Source organism: Dryobates pubescens, chromosome 36, assembly GCF_014839835.1.
Source record: "Dryobates pubescens isolate bDryPub1 chromosome 36, bDryPub1.pri, whole genome shotgun sequence".
Classification (NCBI taxonomy): Eukaryota; Metazoa; Chordata; class Aves; order Piciformes; family Picidae; genus Dryobates; species Dryobates pubescens.
The window spans coordinates 3,566,280-3,586,621 of NC_071647.1; the positions used below are offsets into that span (position 1 = coordinate 3,566,280).

General features: G+C 47.3%; 1 protein-coding gene across 1 annotated transcript in view; it reads right to left on the reverse strand.

Annotated features, from left to right (window-relative positions):
• The window catches only part of KANSL1 (KAT8 regulatory NSL complex subunit 1), a 117,211-nt gene that overhangs the window by 86,149 nt on the left and 10,720 nt on the right, over nucleotides 1-20,342 (reverse strand). Inside the window, exon 2 of the mRNA XM_054176614.1 lies at nucleotides 8,679-10,065. Within this exon, the coding sequence (XP_054032589.1) occupies nucleotides 8,679-9,982 (1,304 nt within the window). The 5' untranslated portion in view covers nucleotides 9,983-10,065. The remainder of the gene's footprint in view (nucleotides 1-8,678; nucleotides 10,066-20,342) is intronic.

The window sequence follows — 20,342 nt, forward strand, 5'->3', positions numbered from 1 at the left end:
CTTCTGCAAGGAAACAGCTGATTTTTAACTAAGCTTAGAGAGACCTCCATGAACACACACACACACACAGAGTAAAACAGCTTTGAACATTTAACCAGGTATCACAGAAGGAGAAAAACTCCAGCTGCAGGTGGGCTGGCACGAAAAGTTCTTCTGAAACGAAGCATTTCTAACCTGGACTTGGAGAGCAAGCGACAGCAGAGCATTTCCAAAGCTTCACCCGTTGTATCAGAGAGGAAAGAAAGACTTTGTGGCAAAGCCTGAAGTTCTGTTGCCGGCCAAGACAAGCTGGATCTCCAGTCAGCTGCTCGCTCCAGACGATACATCAAATCACTTCCCCTCTCCCTTGCATCCATTTTTTTTCTGCTCCACACAAACTCCCTCCGATTCACACTGCCTCCCATTAATATTTTAAAGTGCTCCCTTCCACAAATAAAAATCCCCTGCAACATTTCTTACAACGTCGTTAAGGGTTACCATGGAAACTGCTAAAATGTCACAAACGGGAGCCAAAAAGCTCTGCTGCATGAGGAGTACCTTGAGCCTCCTTATTTCCCCTCTTTCTGATTTGATGACCAAATGTTTTGAGGCTAATGAGGAAACAAAAAAAAAGAAGTCACCATTGGAGTGGGAGGTGTTCCTTTTCTTTATTTATTTATTCTGTGTTGCTTTAAGTTCCTGAATATTTTATTAAGCAAGCAGCCAAATGAAGTCACATTTCACAAACCCACTCTGCCAGGAGGCACTTCTTTAAGAAGCCAAATGACACTGCAAACTACCTGCCAAACTGACACAGGGGTTGGAAGGGATCTCTGTCTGGGACCTCTGAGGATCTAGTCCACCCCTTACTAGAGCAGGGTTACCCAGAGTAAATCACCCAGGAACGTGTCCAAGCAGGTTTTGAGTGCCTCCAGAGATGAAGACTCCACAGCCTCTCTCTGTGCTGCAAGGAGACACCTGAAGCTGCAGCAAGATCTGTGTCAAACCACCTTTTTCTTCCACCCCTCAACCATTCCACCAAGTAAGTTAAAGACAACTCAAATGATGTATTTTACCCAGGAAGGATGCACATATTTAACAGATAAAGGGAGCTAAAAAAGCCTCTTTGAAATGGGCTGAATCTGAGAATTAAACCCTTCAGAACAGGCTCATTCATAAGACAGCACAAATTAATCTGCTCCAGAAGCAGGAGTGTCACGAGATGTGCCAGCCCAGCTCTGTCACCACTATCACAGGGAACATCTCGTTTTGCAGTTAAGACATCATGGTTGCACATGAGCACCAGGGAGAAAACAGACATCTGCCAAGCTGTTCACCTTCACTAACCTGATTGCTTCCAACTAACAGAAGAGCTTTAAATACATCACGGTGATGACCTCCCCTGCTCAGGCACAATAAGCAGCCATGGACAACTGCTGGGACAACAAGGGTGTTCTGGCACAAAGCTGGGGGCTGGCTTGGGGAGGTACAGACCACAACAAGAGAGCTACCTTCAGCCAGCAATCTGCAGCAGAATTTGAGAGACATCCCATCATCGTAACAATACCGGTGGATTCAAGCTCTCAACATCACAGGTCCCTTTTAAAGACTCCCCCTCAGTGTTGCTGTGATGCAAGTGAATAAAAAAAAAAAAAACAAAAAGCAAGCTGTGCACAGAACAAATCCTTAAGTCAGAGCATTCGTGCCAGGTACCCTTCCCATAAATAGCTTGTTCAGTGCTGAGGTCAAAGCTGGAGCAGGCATTCCAGAAAGTAACCTTATCACAGAGAAGGTCAGAAGAGAGGGGGGGAAAGAAAGAAAAAACCAACCAAGAGCTGGCTGCTGCTTAAGCAAACCATTTCATGGCATCAATGAGAGGCACAGGGGCAGGTCTTGCAGATGCAGAGAGCCACAATCAGAAGATGTCAGAGAACCATGAGAATCGAAGCAATCCAGTTCCCGTCTGGCTCCAGAGACATGAAGGGCAACTGCAACAGACTCAACTGCAATTCAGGTTTCTCCTTCCCTTTCCCAGCTGAATTACCAGTCAATACACAGGCCTTCCCCTATTTGTATCTCTAAGTCCTCCCTTTCATTCAAGAAATCCAGCAAGCAAAACCTCAAGTCAATTTTTCTGAAGTTCTCTACTACCCAAAGCGTTTCATCTGAGCGCAGCCCAGCAAAACCATCCGGCTCTCCAAGCCTCTGAAACCAGACATTTGCAAAATGCACCATATCCAGGGTGTGCCCAAAACACACTCCGTGGAAAAATCTCTTGGGGCAGTGCCAGTTTAGCAAGGAAAACATTTTCCCCCAGCTGGAAGCCTTGCACAGCACTGCCGCCGAGCTAGCGCGACCAGAATGGATCTGCTGGAGGAGAGAACAAAGGAAGGGGGTTGGAAAGAAAACCAACCCCAAGCTACTGCATAATGAAAACCCAAATCTTCCAGGAAGAAAAACACACCCTTGAAGTACACCTTTGCAATCTCTTGGAGGAAGTCCCCGTTTGCCATTGCTGCAGTTTTAACCTTAGCCATATGGTTTTGGCTTGCGTCCACGTTAACAAGGGTAAGAACACGGCTCTCCACCGTGGCTTGCTTACAGATGCTGGGTTAATGCAACACAAAAGTCTTTTTCCCATCCCCCACACGTGGATATTAGACTCCAATATTAAAGATCAGCTCTAAATGGGGCCCCTTTCCCTTGCTCAAACACTGACTTCAATTTCACATGAGATTGCAGGAAAGCAGAGGAGTCACCATGCCAGGTTTTTAATGCCAGCTCACATTCACAAACTTCACAAGCATTTTTTGCTGCTGCTTCAGATGCTGTGACAGGCTTTTTCCAATGAAAAATAAAGTAAATATTTATGCAACCCTACCCAAAGTGTCACCCACAAGGCCTAAAAAAAAAAAAAAGTAATAAAAAAATCTGAACTGGAGCCTGTTCTTACTTGCTGTCCCACTGGGTAAGGGCTACAGAGACAAAGCATAGTTTACTGGTAGTGCCAGACACCAAATCATTTCCAGTCCTCCACATTTTCTCTCATACACCAGCCCAGTGCAGCCCCACAGCCTAAGAAACAGGCAGAGAAGATGCCAGACTGAGCAGAACCACCCAAAACCCTGCAAGAGCACTGAAAGCACTTGTGAGAGATCCTTTGCCTGCACTCAACACCCCTCACACCAAACTCAAACACTCCTGCACCACAGCACCAGACTCCTCTGCTACTCTTTGCACACACAAGCCAACACGGAGCGCTACTTCTCTTCTGCTCTCCCCCCAGAGCTCCGACTTCAGCCTAGGAAGGTAAATTTAAACCAAATCCAGCTCCCTCCAGGATGAAAGCAAACAACACTGCCTTAACTGAGGCACTCTGAGTACCTACACCACACACACCTAACCTCCCTTCCATACTCCAGTAAGGACACCGAGGATTGAGGCTCAGTTAAGTCAGAATCAACTTATTAGACACCCACTGTATCCATAAAAGGTGTCCTCTGACCATCATTTCCCAGAGAAATAACAGGCTCATTTTTCTTCTGATCCTTCTCAAGCAGTGTGCTCATTTGCTCTGTGTGCTTAAAAGCAGGAGGGACTTGCAGTGCCCTACTTACTCGGGATACCTGATTAAGCATTTTCAAACAATGAACTGCCCTCTGCTATTCTGCTTTCAAATGCAAAGCAAGAACACGTTCAGGATTTGTTCCCTTTCTCTCTTCTCAACTGAAAGATGCTTGAGGGACAACTCTCCTGACCAACATCAGCATGTGGATCCCAAGCAATTCAGGTATGACAGATGTAAGTTTTCTTAAGTAGCTGAAAATCAAAGGTTAAGCACTGTGCTGTCATCAGTACCTACAAGCACAGCTAGAAGTCAAGAGCAAAAGAGACACCACAAAAAGCCTAGCAGGTAACTGAATAAAATCATGAAACAGAGACAAACCTTTAGCATTGTTCTGCATAAATCAATTATGTGAAAGAAAAGAGAAGGCCCCAGGGAAACCTTAGAGCAGCATTTCAGTATCAGAAGGGGACCTACAGGAGGGCTGGAGAGGGACTGTTTAGAAGGCTTGCAGTGATAGGATGAAGGGAACAGTTTGAAACCAGAGCAGGGGAGATTTAGGTTGGATATCAGGAGGAAGTTCTTCACAATGAGAGTGGTAGAATACTGGAAGAGGTTGCCCAGATGTGCTTGAGGCCCTATCCCTAGAGACATTCAAGGTCAGACTTGGGCAGCCTGATCTAGTTGGAGGTGTCCCTGCTGACTGCAGGGGGGTTGGACAAGATGACCTTTGAGGGTCCCTTCCAACCCAATGCAATCTGTGAAATGTGTCTGTGACCAGTGGGAAAAGCATCTTTAACCCCCCCAGTGTGGGGCTTCCCACCTCAATTACAGCTCCATGAAGTCACAGATTCCAGTAATGCTCTTTCCTAGCCCTGGAGGTAGATGCTTCCTTACCACACACTCCCTTGGAAAATGCAACCAAAGAGAGAACTCTGAATTTCCAAATCCTATTTCTCAGTTAATTGAGGCAGCAACTGCAACTACTCCTGAAACAATCATTGATTGTTGCCAGGGAAGGTTTAGTTTCTTTCCTGCAAGTGGTCAGGCATTGAAACAGGCTGCCCAGGGAGATGATGGAGTCACTGTCCCTGGAGGTGTTCAAGAAATCTGTGGATGTTGCATTTGGGGACACAGTTTAGTGGCCATGGTGGTGTTAGGTCGATGGTTGGACTCCATGATCTTGGGAGGTCTTTTCCAATCCAAACAATTCTATGATGCGAGTGCTACACACATCCCTCTCCAACAGAGCACACAGAAATTAGTGCTGACAACAGCACTTGGTGATAAATTGTCACTGCTGCTTCAAGTCCAGCAACTCCCCACCAAGTAAACAGGGCTAACTGAAGCAAGCTTCACCACCATGGCCACAGGCACTGGAACAACCACAGCCACACACAATGCAGGTACTGCCTGACTCTCCTACAAGTCAGTCACCAGGAACTTGAGTTCCCTCTCAGCAGCTTGATGTAACTACCACCATAACAGTGACTTTCCAGATAAGAGACCTGAACTAGATAAGTTCCAGTCTAGTATTTGTTTTCCACTGCCTTATCCAAAATCTTTTTCCATAGTGCACAGACTGAAGCTGGGGAGTGCAGAGACTAAATCCTGCACCACTGACCAGCTAATGACTATGCTGTGCTTGACACAGGTAAACTAATCAGGCAGAGATAATTGACAAATTCTGACTGAAATAGCCTACAGAGAAATGCAAGACAACCAAAGCAGCCAATGAGCCTGAGATCAGCACCAAGCCAACTGAAGTACTTCCTACTTACACACACTTTGATTACTTGGCTAAACCATCACCAGGCCACAAAAGCCAGAGCCCAGCCAGAAGCCCTCCAGCTCTGGGAGGAATTTGCATGCCCTGCTCAAAGCAACCTTTCACCAATAGCAGTTCCTGATCCTACCACGCTGACAGCGGCGTTTGGGCTCTTTCAAAGCAGCGCAGGTTTCGCAGTCGCAGACGGCTGCTGCCTATGGTCACACCCAGCCAAAGAAGTCGGGTATGATTCTCCACATGGGAGGCTCCAACCTGCCTTTCTCACCACCAAGCTGGGGCAAAGTTTCTCTTGAACCTAACTCCGCCACCACACACGTTTTGGAAGCAACACAGAAGATTGTAGCCGTGGAGAACTGTGTATTAAGATCTGAGAGCAAGCAAAAGGCAGGGTGGTGGTCCTGGACCCACATAAACCTAGGAATGCATCATGAGCCAAGCCTGTCTGCACACACTTTCTTTCCCCATCAGCTGCCTGAGAACCAAGAGCACCTTGTTAAACCAAGCCCATAGCTGGCAGGGCTTCCCAACAAAGGTGTAACGAATCCCTCCCTGCTTTGTTTATGCATTACAGGGCAGCCTGCTTATGCACCTGAATGACAGCACCTTCCTGGGCAGCAGGTCTGTGAGTGCTTTAAGAGGACCTACCAAGTTCTGATAGATCCCTAATGCAATTCCTCAGGAAGATGCTGCTCTACAGCCAAGATCAGGCAGGCCAGAGCAGTACAAATGCTTCAAAGTCTGTCCTTGACCAGATACTGATTCTGGAATGCCACCACACCAGAAAAACTCAAAGGTCAGCTCTTATCTAAGCATGATGTAAACACCTCTGTTTCTTTTACATGCTTCTGCTTGATTCTCAGAGGCAGTCAGTGACATGGCCACTTACTGCAAGCAAGCTACAAGACACAGTGTTTGTAGCACAACTCTCACTAAAGATCTGGAAGCAGGCAAGCAGTTTCTTGGGGGACAGCAGGGACACCCAGGAGCAATATACAGTCAAGGGATGCCAACTGAGGGCTGAGACAGAAGTTTTTACATTCATTAAGACATTCCATCTCAGTAGCAAAATTAAAATAATCAGGGTAAAAAAAAAAAATCTTCCCTCTAATAAGTGAATCCAGCAAGCTGCAAAATCCAGCCACACTTGAGCAAGCCTGCAGAAAGCCTTTGCCGTTCTGTGCTCACACAGACGTAAAACAATGGCTCTGCACAACGAGCTGGCCCAAGGCAGCTTCCCAGTGGAAAAGTCAGCTCTGCCCCTTCCTGCCTCCTAGCCCTGCTTTGAAAAGAGTGGGATTTAGGTGGGCTCAGATGCTCATACCAGCTCTGAAGGCTGACTTTGGGAGCTTCACTAACAAGCACAAACAGGCACTCGGCCTCAACCTCAGTAATGCCAGAGCTCGTGAGACCCAGTGTCAAAGCCTCCATGCCAACAGGACAGTCAATGCTGGGAGGGCTAATTACCAAACACCCACAGGCACCGACTTTAAACGAGGTTTGGTGGGCCTGGCCTAGATGCCAGTCTGCATACACACCAGCTCCTGAACCTACAAACTACAGAAGGATCCTTCTTTTTTATGAGCTTAATAAAACAAAACAACAACAACAACAAAAATCTTTGGCTTTTGAGGAGTGCTTGGGAGGCTGGGAAATGGAAAGGCATGACTAACACAAAGGGCAGGAAAGGCAGCAGCGAATTTCACGCCTCACATCCCTGAATACCCCACTTCCTCTTGGGATTAGGATGAGTGGCAAAGAAATTTCACTTTGCTAGACAACACAGGAATCTATGAAGCCCACAATATGGGAAATCTCCTGTTACATTTGATTAAAATCCTGCCCTAAGTAATAGTTAATGGAAGAGACAATAGCTAGACAAATGCAATTTTCCTACTAATCCCACCAGGAAGTTTGTGGGTATGACAGAACAGGAATGAAATCCTTAAACTCTTTTCTCTACCAGCACAAGAACACCTTGATGTCCAGCCAGCTACTAGCTCTGCAGTGGGAGAAAGCCAAACTCATGTCCCATTTAAGACTTCACATACCAAATTTCACCCTATGCTAACACCCCAAACCATGATGGGACATTTAGCTGGGGTTTAATATCCAAGACCTGTAACATCTGTTTAGCAGCACCCATCCATCCATATGGGTGTGTTTCTGGAGGGTGCTGAAGGTACCAAGCACACAAACTGTTCACATCCACCTACCTAGCTCAGTAAAACGTGTGTCAGGCAGCACTTGATCAGCCATCAGCATCACTTTGAACAGGTATCAAAATTCACTCAAGTTATTTCTCCACAGAGATCTGAACAAACCCAGAACAGCACAAGGATGCAAAAATCCTGCTGGCTACTTCCAGCCTTGAATAGAAGGCCCCTGGTACTGCAAACAGGGCCCCTGTGACCACTTCAAGGAGGCTTTTTGTTGAACATAGCTGCTTCAGACTGAGGTTTAAGTTCAATATGTCCACCAAGGTGACAGAGCTCATCTGCTGATGCAAGCAAGAGCCTACACAGAGCAGGTACAGAATATGGCCTTTTAAGAGAGGTCTCCAAAACACTGTGATGTGCATTCCTAGGGAAATCTCTTGATTTTGGAAGGGAAAAAAAATGTCCTTCTTCCTTGACCTGTCTCAAGACCTTTTGCCTTGACAAGGATCTTCCTCCTCCACACACAAACTGACACCTAATACTTAGGCAAACAGCATCCAGTTAACAAGATAATTATGAGGCTGTTGTCATCACTTAATGCAACTCACAGACAAGAAGAAAATTCCCAACAACAATTTCCCACATTCAAGAAGAGCACACACTCACTTCACACCTCCACTGGCACTTGGACCAAATCTTTACTGAGGTGTTTTTCCTCCCCCCCCCCCCCCCCCCCAGGCAGTTAACCCTTAATTCCCCAGTCATGGTGTCAGCTACAAAGATTCAGAGTGGCCTTACTTTGCATAACCTGTTTACAATAGATTCCCATTGTAAAAAGAAAACGTTTCCATTCAGGGGACAGGTCCAACATATCATGGAGAGAAGAACTCTTTGTGGTATTTGGGGTTTATCTGCAGCATGCTTGCACCACTCCAGCCTGCCAGTATTCCCAGGACTTGCTGCTCCACAAGAATAGCAACAACTACTGTATGCATGAAGAATTTTATCTTCAGTCTTGCATGTGCTGTCTGAGCTAGGAAGCGTGCTGCAGAACACACCACGCTAGTTCGAACAACCTTTGATGTAGGCCCAAGAATAGGAAGCAGCATTCCTACAAAAGAACAGATTTTTCCATCTTTCACTTTGGTCTCCCCCCACCAGAGGTAAGCAAAGCAGGATGGCTACTCACAGCGGTACGTGGGGTTGTTCTGGGTCTGCTTTGGTCAGTTCCTCTTCCTCAACGTCAGACTCGCCTCCCGAGCTGCTGTCAGTGACATCCGAGTCAAAGGCTTGCTCGCTGGATCTCAAGTTGGCCACACCACTGGCCGTGAATCTCTCCAGTTCCTCTGATATTGAATCGCTCTTCAAGAAGCTGCTGAGGCCTTCTGAAGTCACTGTCTCGCTCGCAGCTTTCCTCAAGGCTGCTTCTGCTTTTCTGGTCAACATCAGCTGGCTCCGATGCCTCACGGGGTCCAAGGTCGGAAGCTTGCTCAGAGTTTTCTCCAAGAAGCCACCCAACTGCTGCTGGATGTGTCTCTCCACCTGCTTTGCCTGCACCACCTGCAAGCGTTTCTGCAGCCTGCGGGCACGGCTCTCGATGTCTGCCTGGCGCCGCAGCAGCGCCCTCGTCCTCATCTCGGAGTCGAGAGCGCTGTGGTGACCGGCCAGCAGGGAAGGCTTCTGCTCCTCCAACTTACTGCTCCCAAAGTCAGAGTGACCAGCAACACCAGGCAGCCTCGTCTCTCCGCTGCCACCCTCGAGCACCCGCTGCTGCTCCGTGGAATTAAGGGAAGATTTGTTTGCAGTGCTATTATTGCTAAACGGAGTCGTGTGCTCTGCATCAAGGCTTCTATGTGGAAGAGTGCAATTGGTCAACCCGGTCTTCATGTCCCCCAGTTCAGAACCTCCTGCATTATAGTCAACACCCTGGAGGGCAGCAGGAGGAGGAGCACACTTCCCACCATTCAGAGAACTAGAGTTTTCGTGGTCTGAATTGGTACTTTTGGCCAATTTCTTGGCCAAGCCATTGACAGGGGCTTGCGGGAGAGGCGGCTGGCTATTAGCACTCATTGTTTTGAGGTTCTCCAAAGTGAATTCCAACACCGGTTGCCTCCCCAACAGATCACTTGTTTTCAAGAAGGACTGAGATAAGAGAGAGTGAGATTTAAGGACTGTCTGCTTGTTGAAGACTCCTTGCAGCTTCAGAGGCTCTTTTGAAGAGACAGATGTTACATCCGAGCAGAGATAAGAGGCCACTAGCGGCTGCAGCTTGCCCAGCTCTTCCTTCGTGGGGTTGTTTCGGAAATCTAGAGTGGGATCCTCCGGAGCGAGGGCTTTCCTTTTGGTGCCGTTGGCAGCCAGGAGGATGTTGTTGGCGTTGCCGTTGCTCTCGGCACTGCCAGGCGACAAGGTGGAGGACGGGGGAGCCAGCTTGAATCGGATGTGGTGAGCTTCAGCTGCTGCGTCAGTGAGAGCGGGCGCCATCGCAGCCATTCAGCACAGAGAGACGGGAAGTCCAGCCTCTCCCGCTGCCGAGGCCAGCTCCACTGCCTCCCACTGCCTCTCCCGAGGGCAGCCTGCAGAAGCAAAAGAAAAGACAAAGTTAGGCCTTGAGCTTCTAGAAAACGAAACCAAGACTTAGCGACTCGAAGCTCTTGGTAAAGCCAGGCAAGCTCCGCGGCCCACACGGCTTCCTCCCTCCGTGAACACCAGCCCTGGGCTCATCCAGGCACGAGGCAGCTAGCAACAGAAGTAGCAACACATGAGCTGGTCCTTAGGATTCCCACAGCTAGTGCCTGCCTGTAACCACTGTTATCTCCCAGTTCATCCACCTAGCCCACCAACATCCTTCCAAGCCTCCACAAAAGGTCTGGTCCTGGTTATACCAACTCCACAATGCCAGCAGCTCACTATTTCATCTTTACAATCCTCAAGCTATGCCTGTAAAACAGTTCTCTGCTTCTACTGCCAGCTCAGGTGCATTTACAATGGCAAATTAGGACTGTAACATGGAACAGAGGCAGGGCTCAAGGGGAACAAATCTCCATATGCTTCAACTCCCAGTGGCTAAAGCGATGCCACCGCTTCCCTGAAAGCCTTGGATTTGAAGGAAGTCCTTCCTCTGGTGCACATGAAACCTCCTTTCCCAGAAGCACAGTTCTGAATAAGCCAGGTGATTTCCAGCCTTAGTTACTCCCATTTCTCTTTCAAAAACATGGATAAAGATTAACCCCCACACACACCACGACAGAGCAGTTTCACACTCTGACTGTAACAGCAAGCCATGGCTTAACTCAACCAGATCAAACCTTTCATTCATGTACACTGCAACCATTCCCCACCCACCTCCCTTCAACTTTTCTGGTCACTTCCCTACCTTCTTTACAACAACTGAAAGGGTCACTGTTTTTTTAATGCCTCTTTTCAACCTGCATTCACATAACCCACAGCATGGGCTGTGCTGAAAGTGCAACAGTTACTTTCTTTTTCCTTCTGCTGCAAAATTTATCCTAGCACCTTCAGAAGCTATTTCAATGTAAATTTAATAATAAGAAGTTGCCCTGATCTCTTTGCCTGATATGCCAATCCTCTAATTTCACATCAATTTGCATAAGCTGGTTGTAGCTGTTCATTAACACACCCCAATGGCCAAATTAATATACCACTTGACAGGAAAAGTAAGGACTATCTGAAGTTTGAATGTGTTGAACGAGCAAAACTGAACAGCCAGTTTTGTTTCCAGCCTCATTCAGCTGCACCACAGTTGCTCCCCAGTGACACACCAGGTGCTTCCCCCTAACAGGGACCACAGACATTAAGGCTGAAAAACACCACTTAGTAAAACTTGAATTTTGGTGAGAAGTCAGAGGTGAGCGGCTGGAGAAAGCCCAGAGAAGGGCAATGAAGCTGGTGAAGGGTCTGGAGAACAGCCTAGTGAGGGGTGGCTGTGGGAGCTGGGGTTGTTTGGTCAGGAGAAAAGGAGGCTGAGGGAAGACCCTCTCAATATCTGAGAAGTGGCTGGATCAAGATGGGGGTTGGTCTCTTCTCAGTAACAAGTGACAGAGGGGAGGAAATGGCCCCAAGTTGCACCATGAAAGGTTTAGGTTGGACATTAGAAGAAACTTCTCCACTGACAAGGTTCTCAACGAATGGAACAGGTTCCCTAGGGAGGTGGTTGAATCCCCATGCCTGGAGGTGTGTAAAAGACACAGAGCTGTGGTGCTGAGGGACATGGCTTAGCACCAGCCTTGACAGAGTCAGCAAATGGCTGGACTCAATGCCCTTGAAGGTCTCTTCCAACTGAAACAATTCTATGACTCTGTAAACAAACCCATGGAGGGAAGGCCCACGGGAAAAGCTCAGAGTTGTTTGCTCTCTTCAGTTTCCAGTGAGCATGTACCTTGGCCAACTGGCAGGGTCTACAATCCAGAGGAGCCACAGTCTTGCTAACTAACTTTCACCAAACCCAGTCAGAACCATAGAAGTGTCAGGGTTGGAAGGGACCTCAAGGGTCATCTAGGTCCAAACCACCTGCCACAGGCAGAGACACTTTGCACTAGAGCAGGTTGGCAGAGCCACATTAAGCCTGACTTTAAAACTTCCAAGGCAACACTGAAGGAAAAAAAAAAGAAAAGAGGGAAGAAAGGACACTCACAGAACTGATAAAAAAGAGCCCTGAAGCTATTGTAACAAAAGTTGAGAGGAGGTAGAGTTGGGTCCAGACTCCTGGTGTCCCCTGTTGACAGAACTCTGCATATTTTGTAACCACATTTACCTTGCCCTCGCTGAAAAAAAAAAAGGGTACTGCATGCCTAAAAATTTACTGCACATTCACTGGAAAAGGATTTTAGTCATCACTTGGGTGCACAAATAAGGACTCAACATGACTGTTCAGGGAGAGAAAAAAAAAAGGGAACTTGCAGGGAACTTTCCACTTGTAGCTAAAACGCCCTTGGGAGAGAAGGGAGGAAGACAGTCAGAATAAAGGACTTCCTCCAATCCTGCCTCCTACCAAGACCTTCGCTACAGGGACTTGGAATGAGTGTTCCTAATGGATGCTCTCAGTTCTGCACTCTGCTCTATGGTCCAGAGGAAGGCTCTGGATCAGTGTTCCTCACCACAGTTACCACCACAGCACCGCACCGCACGGAGAGCTGCTTAGGAAATACCCAGGCTGCAAAACACAGAAAAATGCCAAGACCCTTGCACTTGGTGCTGAATGGAACTGTTCTTTATGAACACATCTGCACCAGGCTGCAGCCATTTTGGAGTTTACCTAGGCTGAGGAATGCTTCAGAGCAGATTTGTAGGTCATCAGCTGCAGTTAAATTAACAGAAGTAGAAGACGGAAGCGAAACTTTCAGGCTGCCTTTTCCCCCAGCTTAGCAAACTCGCTGGAAAATGAAATCCTCCTCCTAAGCCACTGCAACTCTCCTTGGCTTCACTTTTAGTTGGGTGGACAGCATCTCAAATACTTGGGAAGCCTCCCTTAAGAATAAAGCTTTGTTCTAGTGGCTTAAAGATGACCTCCAAAAGTTATTGGGTGTATTTTTTTTTGTTTAGGTCCCTACCAACTCTCTGCATGTTAGACAGCACTGCTTTTTCTAACACTGACATCACCTCTACTCTTATCATGAAGGAACATTTGTAAGCATGTTCCCCCCACCTCTGCTTTAAGCTTTGGTTGCTAATGAAGCCATATTACACTTACTAACCAGTTCTTCCTACCAGGGAATTTGAGGAGAGTGAAAAAAAAGCACGTCTGAAGTGACCAGAGGAAAGAGCAGGAATGAAATGGAAAGGTCACTCACATGGGACACAGTCTGAGGAACTTTCAGAGCATTCTGAGAACTCTGACAGTAATTGCAAGAATTCTCCTCAACCTTTTGTCTGCCTCTGGGAATCAAACCACACCAGCAAGCTCCACACAAACTGCTAGCAGTAGACTGATGTGAGCAGCCATGGGTCCTGTTTCTCAGCACAACTCCCAAAAGCTGACCTGACATTGTGTGACCAAAAGGCTTCTCCTCCTGCAGAAGTCCTGCTGGTAGACAACTAAGAGTGTAACTGGATTACCATTCCAGTGCCTGCTGCAGTAAGGGCTCCAGCCCTGCTTTCAGCAGCCATGGCACAGGACCTCATGCTGGACTTCACACTTGGGAACATCCACAAGGAGCTGCTCTGGAAGGCTAACATGGCATTTACAACATGTCTGAAGGTAACACTCAAAATCCACAAGCAGGTTCTTGATTTTCACTTTAAAACTAGATCACTGCCAGAGCAGTTAGCATTAATTAACAGAGGGAAGATGAAAGGCTGGAGCAAGCAGGTAAAAACAGGGCAACCGTAACTCGCCCATCTTCCCTCACCTCCCCAGGAGTGCACACGAGGCCAGCGAGGGAGGAAAGGCACCAGGCCCCCTCAGGTGGCTTCACCCACAATTCCACATCAACTACACCAATGTGCAAACTCTTACTGCCTTTTAAGCACAGAGTAGAGAGAAGTGGGAAGAAGGCTGATGTAAGGATGGGCTGTTAGAAGAGGCAGGAGGAGCAGGCCCAGTTACACTATACCCCAGAGCAGCTATCGGGTCACAGCACCCCTGAAAACAATCCTTCAGCATGTTGACTTATTCAAGACTGTCTGCTTCTAAAACCCAATTTTACAACCAGACTTTGAAAGGAGAACTGGGCTTCCAAGCACATGACTTTGTGCAACACCTCAGGAAAACAAAAAAAAAAAGCCAAAATCAACAAGGGAACTTTTTGCTCTCTGAAATCTTTGTGGGAAGAGTTTGATGGGGAGAAGCCAGAAGTTCCAGTGAGGTTCATGAGAAGATCATGGAAGCTCTGAGTCCTGGACACAGGAAGTATCAAGAGTTTCTCCTTTTCCCATCCATCCAGGAGAGGTTTAGGTTGGACATTAGGAGAAGCTTCTCCCCTGAAAGAGTTCCCAACCACTGGAACAGGCTGCCCAGGGAGGTGGTTGAGCCCCCATCCCAGGAGCCGTTTCAAAGAGGCAGAGATATGGTGCTGAGGGACACGCTTTAGCATCAGACTTGGGAGAGTTAGAGAATGGTTGAATTTGATGATCTTCCAAGTCTTTTCCAACCCAAACAACTCTATGACTCTATAACCTGAACACCTGTTCCAGTCTCATGAAGGCCTCTCTATGCCTTCTCACCAGCATGTCTCCCTACAGACAAGAGTCCCTGCCACAGTCACCCTTCTCAGGCCATTGAGCCTTCAACTGCCTCCAATTTGATGCCTCCCAGCAGCACTCAGTGACACACATCTACCCTGCACATTTCTATTCCCTGAATTACAGTTTAAACCCTTGACCCTACATCCCAAATTCCTGCACACAGTCTAGTTTCATCAGGTGCCAAATCACACCAGGACTGCTCTTTATAGTTGCCGTGAGGCCTCCTTACTCCCCCAGCTCTCCCCCTCTGAGGCACTTGCCCAAACCCACCTGGGTGCATTCCCCTTGCACTGTGAGATGAAGGCAGAAGAGGTTATGGGTGGTCACAGAGAGACTTCAGTTCACGTGTGAATGACAAAACCTGTGTTAAATGCAAGCCTCCCTCTAACTGATAACACAACCACCTGCAAGCCCCTTCACCTCCAAAGCTCTGTCCTACCCATCATACAGGTTTTGCAGAGAACAAGTACATGAAGGTGCTGTTGCATTAGAGGCAAAGCTACCATGAAGGAAGTGAACAGTGTACCAATTCCCCCCACTTCCCCTCTCCTCCCCCAGTACAAATCCAGAATACAGCCAACACTCTGGAGTTTGCATGGTTAGAAGTATCTTTTAGAGGAAAAAAAAGCACAGCACACACACAAAAACCCAACCAAACAAGCAAGCCAACAAAAAGCCCAACCCCCCCCCAAAAAAGAACCCCAGACTTGCTAGAATGAAACCCTTCTACACTTCATTTTGCAACTCAAATACATCACCTACACTTCCAGCCTCAGATGAGCAACTTAAAATGCAGGAAACTCAGACAAGCTTACACCCTCAGCCTCAGAAACATTTCCCACATCAAAAAAAAAAAACATACAGCTACCAAAAGTTCCACCTATTGTGCATAACAGATCCTCTCCATGCCTTTTGTTAGCCCCCTTTTAATATTTCATAGTTGGGAGACAGCTGTTCACCAATTTGCAGAGAGATTTACAGGAGGAACTCTCCAAACTGCCATTAAGGCAACGTTAACAGGCGAGGACAGGACGATAAACTTATTGATAAGCCACTTATCACATGCAGCTTGGCAGGCTGAACACTCCTAATGACCTACATTTGGGCAACAGGGTTTGGGGTTTTTTTAATATTAATGGGAAAAAAAAAGAGGTTAAGAACATAAATAAAGCTCACAGATTCTTACAATGCATACAACAAGTACCTTGTGCATATATTAACGCTGCAGACTCACACCTAATCTGGCTGGGAAAAAAACAAGGATTTTAATATTAAGAACATGCCAGGGAATGGTTTGTATCTGGCTGGAACAAATCAAGAGATTAATGAGCTCTGCTTTTACAGCCTTTGTTTCTCACCAGAAGCCCTCAAAATTAAAATAAAAGCTGTTTCCACTTGCTGGTGCACATAGAGCCATAGAATGGGTTGGGTTGGAAAGGACAGTATCACTAAGGTTGGAAGAGACCTCAAAGATCGAGGCCAACCTGGCACCACAGACCTCATGACTAGACCATGGCACCAAGTGCCACATCCAATCCCCTCTTGAACACCTCCAGGGATGGGGACTCCACCACCTCCCTGGGCAACACATCCCAATGATGAATGACTCTCTCAGTGAAGAACTTCTTCCTCATCTCCAGCCTAAACTTCCCCTGGCACAGCTTGAGACTGTGTCTTCTTGTTCTGGTGCTGGTTGCTAGAGAAAAGAGACCAACCCCTTCCTGGCTAGAACCACCTTTCAGGTAGTTGTAGAGAGCAATGAGGTCACCCTTGAGCCTCCTCTTCTCCAGGCTAAACAACCCCAGCTCGCTCAGCCTCTCCTCCCAGGGCTGTGCTCAAGGCCTCTCCCCAGCCTCGTTGCCCTTCTCTGGACACGTTCAGTGTCTCGATGTCCTTCTTAAACTGAGGGGCCCAGAACTGGACACAGGACTCAAGGTGTGGCCTAATCAATGCAGAGTACAGGGGCACAATGACTTCCTTGCTCCTGAAGACCTTGAAGATCATCCAGTTCCAACCTCCCTGCCATGGGCAGGGTGCCTCCCATTAGGCCAGGTTGCTGAAGGCCTCATCCAGCCTGGCCTTGAACACCTCCAGGGAGGGGGCATCCACAACCTCCTTGAGCAACCTGTTCTAGGGTCTCCCCACCTTCACTGTCAAGAATTTCTTCCTAATCTTCAGTCTAAATCTGCCCTCCTCAAGCTTCATTCCATTCCTCCTCATCCTATATGAGCTGACTTTTGGTCAACTCTCAACAGCAACACAAAGCCTCCTTCTTGGACAACAATTTTCCTTTATGCCTCTTAATTCTCCCTGGATATAAAACCAATCAATTGCACAATCTGAGGTAGAGGAGGTTTTTATCAATACCATGTCAGAAAGAAAAACCAAAAGCCACCAAGTAAGATTAACTGTCACTTCCCTAATCAAGAGCTGGGAAATCAGAATGATCACAAATGCCTTCACGTGGAAAATGAAGTGGCTGGAGATAAAAAAGTACACACTGCTGTTCAAGTCAGTCTTTAGAGGGAACAAAAAACAGTTGCTGTTTACAGTAAAACAAAGAGAAATGTGGCTTAAAACCCAATAAAGGGTCATTTGCACAAAGCAGCAGTCTGACAGATACAGAAGTTTAACCAAAAAAAAGGGAAGAAAAGCTTTAATTGTGAAATCTGAGTCTCCCCCCATCCAGTATCAGAGAGATTTTGTTTTTCTTTCACATAATCTGGGCAAGCTGCCCAGGAAATATGAAAACCTGAACTCGGGAGTGAGGGAGCAAGTCAAACAAAAAAACAGGATTGCCTTTTAATTTTCAAGACACATTTTCATTCACTAGGTGCAGCCACACCAACCTTTGCTCAAAAGCACAGAACTGTTAGCAAGACTTTTCAAGCCCCCCCACCCTGGAAACAGCATCACCTCAACACTCCACAGTTTAAACCAAGGCAGGGACTGTCACTACAAAAAGTCTTTCAGGGTGTCTTGCATTAACTGGCCTTGTCCTCAAAAGGAAGTAACCCAAGGGTGGTACACAGTTAATCATCCCCCATCACTAGATCCTTCCCCAACCTGCTCACCTCACCCCCAGCTGAGTTTAAACATCTTAATTCTGAGCAGAGCTTGGGACAGCTTTCCAGTTTGTTCAGCTCACTGCAGATCTCAGCTTTTACTGCTCCTCAGATTGGAGAGGAGAGGGAACAATCCACAAAGACTGCCATGGCAGCAACTAAAACCAAGGTGACACGAACTGCAGGACAGAGATCCTCATTTAATAGAAGGTAATGTTCAATCACACATCACAGGTTCCTTTTTATGGAGCATAATTACAGCCTGAACTCAGTTTGTTGTTTCTCATTTAGTGCAAGGTAATTCCACAGCAACCTTTCCTTTCACATCCTCTGTTGCTGCAGACCTCAACAGGAAGTTATGAAGACTGCAGAGAGGAGCCCTCACGTCTGATAGGGCTAAAAATGTGCAACCTTTAATGTCCATCTTGTACCTCTGCCTCTGAGGCCCAAAGCAGATCCCAGTCCAGATGGATGTATTTCAATTCAACTTGCTTTAAAAGACTTCTTTTTTTCCCCAAACACTTGTCTGCAAACTTAAACCACCAAATCTGCAAAAAAAAAAGAGGGGGGGGGGGGGGCGGGAATTAACTAAGGACTGATGACTGTGCAGCCTGTTCAGGCTGACAGCTACTCCCATTTCCTCTCTTCAGATGCAATTTTGTTATCCTTTTCTTTTTCCCTCATTTTATTAGATAAACAGCATGGTATCATCACTACATTCAGATACTGTGCTGTCAAAACTCTGTCCTCCAGAATTAAGTCTTCCCAGCTATTAGCATATCCCATTTCGCCGTTTGTCTCCTGCTCCAAACCGAGCTCTCCTCTGGCAACCATCCCCTGACAGCAGCTGAAGGCAAGGGGAGATACATCCTTATTTTCTAACTTTCTTTGAAACCTGAACAGCAACCTCATCCAAACTAGCCTCTTCCAAAAACACAGCTCTGAACTCAGGCCACGAGCAGGGCTTAATGGAATTATGTTTACTCAAGGCCTGCAGCACCAGGACTCTTTTGCTCGTTTAGAGTATGACAACTCCTGGCCCAGCTGAGAAAAAACAGAAAGCCTCTCTTCTAATTTAAACAGTTTGGTACAGGAAAAAAAAACCTGCATCCCTGAGGAGGCAGCTAAACAGCTCTTCTTCACAAGGAAGGGTTCTCGAAGGCAGCAGCACGCCGAGGTCTTTGCTGCTCCTCGTTCCAGATGGACATTGTATTCCTGGAAGTGAGGAGCAGGGCCACGGTATTTATAAAACGCAGCAACGGAAACGGTGCTCCTCAGATCACCTGCTGCTCTGACTGCCCCACTGCTCAGAGGCTCCTCTTAACCAAGCCACAAAAACTTTGGAGGGGAGGCAGACCCACAGAACTTCACTTCTTGCTTGGGCTGAGCGGCGTGGGATCCACCCGAGAGACTTCTGCTGAATGAAATTCCCCTTTAGCTGGAAAATCTCCCCACCTGTTTCCCAGATAGTCCAGTAACAAAAAAACCCACACAAAACCAATGCAAAACGAGCTGGGGATGAGCAGAGATATCACTGAGCAAGACCCACTCAAAAATTAGCTCCAGAAAAGTCTGATTTTCCAGAAAAGGCACATTATATGGAAGGAAGGGGGAGGGCTAGCTCAGAAACCAAAATATGAACCCCTCACATATTGTCCCCCTACCCAAGCTTTATCTTTTCCCTGCCTTGGTATGGCCTAAGCAGTCCTCAGGCCTTACATTTACTTCACTAGACATTAAGTCTTCTCCTCCCTGGAAAGGTCTTTCTAGGTTCCTAGGGACATGCACCACTTGCTGCCTGAGCAGAAAAAGGGTGGAGTACACAAACTCCAGAGACAGTCTTTGTTCGGAGGGTTCATTAGATAATGGCAGTTGGGTTGACAAAAACACAGTTATAAACAGGGCAAAAGGAAGTGACTTTGGTCAAACAACTGCTCAGTTTTCACCCCTGACTTGGGTGATGTCAGAATTTCACCAGTTCTCCAGTTACCAGATGATCACTGAGAGCAAATGAGACTCAAATACAGCACTGAAAAAAAAAGGGGGAGGGGGGAAAGAGGGAGGGGGGGGGGAAAAAAAGCAGCCTAAGAGAAACAGCCAGCCACATCTGCCTGGTCATCTGCTGCTTTATCACCTCAGAAGAGGGAACACAAGTCATCCTCATTGCTAAATCATTACAAATCAGCTATAACAGTATCACAACCAAGTTCCACAATTAACTGCTCCTGCAGCATATCAATCCATTAAGCCCTCCACAGCTGTGCTACCTTGGCAGCGTGGCTAAAAAAGGGGGGAAAAGAAAAAACAAAACCCCCAAAAATCAACCAAACACGCAAAAAAAAAAAAAAAACAGCAGAAAACAACAGCCCAACCCTCCCGCGCCAAGAAACACAGCCGCCCATAGCTCGCCTCCGACGGCGGCCGGCAGCAGACACCTCGGGAAGGAGGAGCAAGCTCCCCTGGATCCTGGTCCCATCGGTGGGGTGGGGAGTTCCCCAGCTTTGCCTTTCTAGCCTTCTCGGTTGACTCTGCGTCATCTTCCCACCCCCCCCCCCCCCCTACCTCGCAGATTTAAAAGGCTGCTG